At 36.4% G+C, this 6,299-nt stretch overlaps 1 protein-coding gene across 1 annotated transcript; it reads right to left on the bottom strand.

Moving 5' to 3' along the window:
- Nucleotides 1-363: 363 nt before the first annotated feature.
- Nucleotides 364-6,056, bottom strand: LOC122155640. The gene is made up of 5 exons (XM_042809670.1): nucleotides 5,762-6,056; nucleotides 4,382-4,465; nucleotides 3,678-3,790; nucleotides 1,748-1,946; nucleotides 364-569 (listed from the first exon to the last, which is right to left on the bottom strand). Exons 1-5 carry the CDS (start codon nucleotides 6,054-6,056, stop codon nucleotides 364-366), a joined length of 897 nt encoding a protein of 298 aa, XP_042665604.1.
- Nucleotides 6,057-6,299: the final 243 nt, after the last annotated feature.

The following is a 6,299-nucleotide window of genomic DNA, read 5'->3' as shown; positions in this document are numbered from 1 at the left end:
GTCAGTTTGCTGTGTCATCTAGACACAAAAGAATATTGAACAGTTCTAATTTTGTCTCTTTATGTCCAATCCAATGGCTAGGAGTCATTGCAATGCTTATAGGGGTAGTATGAACAGGAGTTTCTCAGTACCTTAGTCTTCCCCACTTCCTATGAGGAAAATACGAAGTTCCTTATCCAAGAGTAATGTTGAAAGGATAATTCATTAGAAAATAATTCATGAGCTCAGCAAAAGACATTGGGAAGGAGAAGGTTGGGTTATCTTAGTTTAACATAAATGATTAACAAAGACGAAAGTATTTTAAGACAAATATATTAATTTTCCCCTGTATCCAAAATATATAAGTCAAAATGATGGCTTACATTACAAGTGCTTGTAGACAAAATTTCCCAGGAGTCCTGTAGGTTCAACCAGGTATTTACCTGATCTTTTCTTCTTCCAAATATAAACCAATATTAGAAGAAAAATCAGCACTAGTGCAACTCCAAATAAAACTCCAAGGACAATCACTGCCACTTTCCAGGAAGAACTTCTTTCAGTTGATGGAAGAAGTTGTCCAGTAGACAGAGCTGGAATTTAAAACACATTTTAGAGATATTAGTTAGAAATTATTGAAAAGGAGGAGTAGGAAAGCTTGGAGCCCAAAGTGACATCTACATTTTATTTCTGGACAGCTCTGAAACCTCTGAATAATGTAAAAATGTTTTTGTTTGAAGCAGAGCTTTTTTAAGTGGGAAATCTTATGGATCCATCTCCTTCTGAAGGTTGAGATCTTGAGATCTCTTGGTGGCACCTGTCATCAACAGATTTGAGGTTTTGTTTGGTGGAAAATGTCTGGATGGCTCTGGGAGAAGACAACTCCAGTTTGCACCTCAGAAAAAGTTACTCCAAGGTGTGAAAAACTGGTGTAAAAGGTAAAATGTACATAATTTAACCCTCAGTCCTTCTACTTGCACAAGCAACTTTATAAAATTATTTGAGATCTAAACTGCTAGTCCGTGGATTGCTCTATATGAAGACAGTGAGAGGGCTGTAAGGTGTGTAAACATATCTCATCTCTGTAATAAAGATGCACTTGGTGGAAGGGCACATAGACTAAAGGATAGTGCTAGCCAGCCTCTTATAAAAAACATTAACTAGGTCTGAGAGTGCGCCTGTGTTGCATGAAACCACCTCAGCTCACAGCAGCTCAATGCAAAAAGTGCTTTGCCAGTAGAGTGAGCACAACACATACCATATTTTGGATGAATATCCCTTTGCACAATTTCTGCTTTCCCCCTCTGCCTCTCAGCAGCTCTGCAATACTTCGTGTTACTAAATCCACACTGCATCTAACCAGGAAAGCAGGTGTCAAAGGGTTTTGAGAGTTGTCCATTAGACAAGAGGAACCCTTCCAGCACATCTGTACCAAGGGAAGAGTGTTATAGGTGCCACTACAGAAGAAATAGGGATTCTCCTTCCCTTCTTCGCAAATGGCACATCTCTTTCAGGATCTGTGTGGAGCATGTAAAAATGGCTACACACTACCTAACCCTCCTTCTGTGTAAAGATAATCCATTCTTATGGAAATGGCTAAGATATTTAAAGTAGATCTGTAATCTACATGATAGTTGGAATATGCTTTCTCTTTAAATAGATATGCAAATCTCTTAAAAAGAAGTTAATTTATCTGCTTTTTTACATAGAAGAAGATCTGATCCCCTAATCCCCAAACCACTACAGAAAAGATGTTTTTAGCATCACTTACATTGTACTGTTACTTCAGTTTGATCACCAAACTTGCTCTTTAATATTTGGCTTAGGTATTCCTGCACAATATCCACATCAACAGGCTCTTGTTTTTGCAGTACAGAAAGAAAATCAACAATCACACTCCCCGGTCTGAATCCAAGCACCATAATATCAAAATGATCATCTTTCAATTTGATGCGCATTTCTGAAACAATCTGTAGAAACAGGAATTTATGTTTGTCTCATTGTGTCGGTCAACTGAGATAAAGCAGGAATTATTGCATCAGGATATTTACTTTCTGAATTTCTCCTCCTTTCAGTGTTGCCTCATTGGAATAACGAACAGAATAATGACAGTCATTTTTTGTCAAGACCAATAAAATACTTATGGAAGGATTATTGTGGAGCAGAATGCAGTCTGCATTGAAAATATGAAATCAGACTTTGACTTTCAAAGCCGTAATCTGTTTAGTTAATCAGTATTGCATTGGAATTAGTTGTCCTTCTCCATAAGCTACAAACCCAACTGCGAAGGAAAAAAAAAGTACTTCAAACTATGCATAAGGCTTCTAAAATTATTGTTAGTTGCCCCTGTTGTATCTTTTTTTAAACAGCTCAACCTTGAGCATGATTGTCATGCACACGGTATCAGGGCAGAACTTGCTGTTAGAAATTTTGCCCTATTGTAAATTACTACCCAACTAGAATAGTCTACCTCTATTCTTCTCCTTGGAATAACCCCCATCTCAGACTACACATCCCTACAAACTACACTAAGATTATGTTTTTCTTTTGCCCACTGTGAAGAAAGATTTAGAAAGGAAACCTGGACTATGCAGATGAGTGTTAAAAAAAATCAGAACTATAATTATAGTGTAGCATCATCGTGGAATTTAAAATAAGTAATTCAATATTCTAATTGTATTTAAAAAAAAAAAAGCAGGCAACATTGAAACTGACAACATGTTCAGTCACGATAGTACATTTTCTTTGGTTTTATCAAATTTTAAAGAAAAGTGTAGAAATAATAAGAAAAGTGCAATATGCCAGAATAAATGAAAGTTTATTAAAAGGCAACAAAGATTTTTCTTCCATTCAGTCAGGTTAGCAGAAGCCTGTTAAACTGACTGAAGTCAATTCTCTACCCATGAGTTCGAGACACCAAAATTAATAAGACAATCACTTCTGAGATGGTGTTGTGAGATCAAAGTAATTACTGCTTATGAAATCCATAAGGATTTTTAGGTAAAAAGTAAAAATCACACTAAAAATATTTTTCTCTGTTGGTTACACAAAAGGAAACTATTCCAGTCTTACAACAGTGGTACCTTTCTAATGGATTCACATGTATCAGGATTCCCGGGTGCTGTGTAAATTGACTAGTCCTTTTCTTTAACATTCCCTTAAAGATGGCTAAGTCTGCTGCTTCTACATATCAGCTTTACTAGAGTCATCACCATCTTCAGTTTCTCCTTGATACAGTCTCCTCATTCCCTCCTCCAATCCACCAGCCACTACTCTGAAGAAAATTCACGATGATCTGGGCCAACAGTACCCACTGGTAAAGGTCCCATATTTCCCTGTGTGTTTAACTACTTTTTCCCCCCCTTCTCCACAGGCACATTTAGCATAGTAGAGGAAAATTAAGGAAATAGAAAGATGCTTGTGTTGTAAAAAAGAATTTTAAATCATCTTTCACTAAATACTGCACACTTGAAGACTAGGTAGGCAATGTACCCCTCCTCTCTAGGTGGCATGATTTGTCTCCTTTGGCCAATACAGTTGTTGTTGAGCAAGTGATTCATATGCTAGTTTATCGAGGAGGGATTATCTTTTTCTCCTATTGCAAATCTTGATTTAACGAAGAATGTAAGTGATCAGCATTGCTAATTTCAAAAAATTTTCCCAGCTTACTTTTAGTGACAAACAAGATTACAGCAACTTACTTCTGTTTTGATACTTTCAGACATCGCGTTGTAGCCTCCACTATCAATGTCATAAAGGGAATTGTTAAATGTCTGGTTTTTTAACAAAGCTCTGCAGGCAAAGGATTGGTAGCCTGAAAAAGAAAGAAAAATAAAACAGTATGTGAGTCCTGGGACACCACTTTACAGTTGCTTTATGGACTTTGTTTTCTCATGTTATCAGTATGTAACACTAATTGATAGAAACAGGATCTAATCAGATAGTAAGAAAGACGTCTATCACACAAGTGTTTACTGGCTTCTGAACCTTCAGAGTTGTCTCCTCTTCAAATTTGCCTGCCATCACAATCCTCACATTGTTAATCATTCCTATCTTGTTCAGGGCATATCCCACTCCCTCATTCAACAGTCATTTTCCAATTGATCTCAGCAGAAGTAAGATCAGCATGTTAGAGTCTGCAAAACACTAAGTATGCTTCAATCCTCATGAGTAGGTGGATAAGCTCTAAGCTAAAAGAAGTACACTTTACACAGAAAAGTCCTGTCTGAAAATAGAGATTCAGGCTGATATTAAGTCAGTTTCTTTACCAAAGAAATGTGAACTTCAGATGCTATGTGAATTGGCATAAGAAAGCAGATGACAAAACACTCATGAAAGATACTGTATTGTGAAATGATACTCTACAGTCATGAACAAATAAAGAATAAAATTATATAAAACCTACTTGAGCATATAATATATTTTAAGTCTGGACAACCATGATTCTGTGATAGGCAAAAATCAGTTCTGTTGAAACAGGAAACAGTATCTGCAAAATAAATAACAAAATCAAGAGAATTGCCTTTGTGCATGGATGATTACTGCTGAGAATGTGGAACTGCAGATAATGACAACTGAGTGTATCAAAAAGGAGGCAAGTGGTAGGTATGTAGGGGAAGTGCATAAAAGGGAACTCCACAGTTAACTTCTAGAATAATAGTCCTAGAAGGGTTTTGAAAGTAGTCTTACAGTCTCCTAGAGAATGGAAAAGACAGTTGCAACAAAGAGAGTTATATAGAGCGGGCAAGAAATGATGGTAGAAAGTAAGAATTGCATAAAGAAAAATTAGATATTTCAAAGTATATTAAAAGTGATAATGAGAATTTTCTCGGGGACTGGGAAAACATGATAAAGTGCAATATAATTTTATCAAAAGTAAATTGGGCTAACATAACCTAATCCTTTGACAACTTGATTAAGATCTTTTCCAATCTTTTCCAATAAAGTGCTAAATAATATTTTTAGAGGAAAAAAAATGTGTGTAAAGGAATAGGCTAATGGGAAGATGGAAACAAGTAGCTTCAAAAGATGAAACTTTGCATTGAAGGGGTATAACTAGTGATGTTTCTTGAGAGCCACTGAGAATTTGATTGGCATTTCCATAATAAATCCTGCTGGAAAATACAGGAGTTTTCTCACAAAATTTTCTAATGTCATTAAGTTAGCAAGTGTCATTAGCAGATGGGAGTACTGAGGTACTGTACAGAAAGAATTTGATGAAGCTAAGACCAAAGTAAGAGCAGTAGGATGGCATTTCCTGAAAGCTGGAAAATATTCGCTGAAGGTTGGGCATTTGAGGATTAATAACAGAAAAATCTTCTCTAACCCGGGGTTACAGACACTGAAAAGTGGCTCATTGCCTAAGCTGATCAAAGCTGTTATGTAGCTATGAAAAAAGCATGTGTATCTAATGCATTGCTCAATACATTTCCAGCAGAGATGAGAATATTAATGATATTGTAAGCACAGTGGTACAACCTTGTCTGGATTATTGTGTGTAATCCTAGTTGTCCACCTTCAAGCTTCTATTCTGAAGAAATTAAGAGTGATCGAGACTTTCAAGGGAACGAAGAATTATCTGGTTAATCAGAAATTTTACAGAATAAGCAATTACTCTTGCAAACTCCTGTTTAATCCACGCAGTCCCATCTAAGCAGATGAGTCAGATAAATAAAGAAAACTTACAAGATTAGTAGTATTTGAAATCAATTTCAAATCACATTGCAAAAAGGCATTCTAAGTGTATATCCATTAAAAACAAATGACAGCATGATCAAGGAAATACCTGTTCGGACATTCACTGAAGATCTGCTATTCTCAGCACAAGATAATACTTCCACAGATATTGTGTATACATGACCAGGAAGCAGATATTTAAATATTATTGTTGCCTCATTTGTAGTAGTTTTATTTATTTCTTGGATTCCATCCATGAGGAAGACTGTGTAGAGACTGTCTCTCTTGCCATCCTCTGAGTTCCAGCTAAGTTGTATTGCCTCCCCAGTCACATTCTCAACTTTAATGAACACTGGCACTGCAAAGTAAAAACGATTCATGCAGTTGAGGGGGATTCTGTTCATTTATGCAAGTCTAAACATTTAGTATTTAACCAAATAGCGTGAAATAAACCACAGTCATTTTGTCAGACTGCCCCTCTGCTGCCATCTGTCACATAGCAGATGTGAGATGGAAATGGAACAGAATGTTGGCAGGAAAATTCAACCTCCACTGCCATATCACCAACATCCACCTCTGATGTTGTGGGCCAACATAGTAAAATGGAGGTGTTACTTTTGGAGCAGTCCAAAGAAATGTACATTATT

The sequence above is a fragment of the Centrocercus urophasianus genome, unplaced genomic scaffold (assembly GCF_019232065.1).
Source record: "Centrocercus urophasianus isolate 14NV4802_14NV808 unplaced genomic scaffold, USGS_Curo_1.0 seq_12, whole genome shotgun sequence".
Lineage (NCBI taxonomy): Eukaryota > Metazoa > Chordata > Aves > Galliformes > Phasianidae > Centrocercus > Centrocercus urophasianus.
The sequence above is the reverse complement of the archived record's forward strand: the minus strand, read 5'-3'. Positions and strand labels throughout refer to the sequence as shown.

Coding starts and splice junctions, on each gene's coding strand:
- LOC122155640 (XM_042809670.1), bottom strand. CDS start 6,056: ATGAACAGAATCCCCCTCAACTGCATGAATCGTTTTTACTTTGCAGTG. Junction 1,947..3,677: donor CTGAAAGTATCAAAACAGAA/GTAAGTTGCTGT, acceptor CTGTTTCTACAG/ATTGTTTCAGAAATGCGCAT. Junction 570..1,747: donor AACTGAAGTAACAGTACAAT/GTAAGTGATGCT, acceptor TTTAAATTCCAG/CTCTGTCTACTGGACAACTT.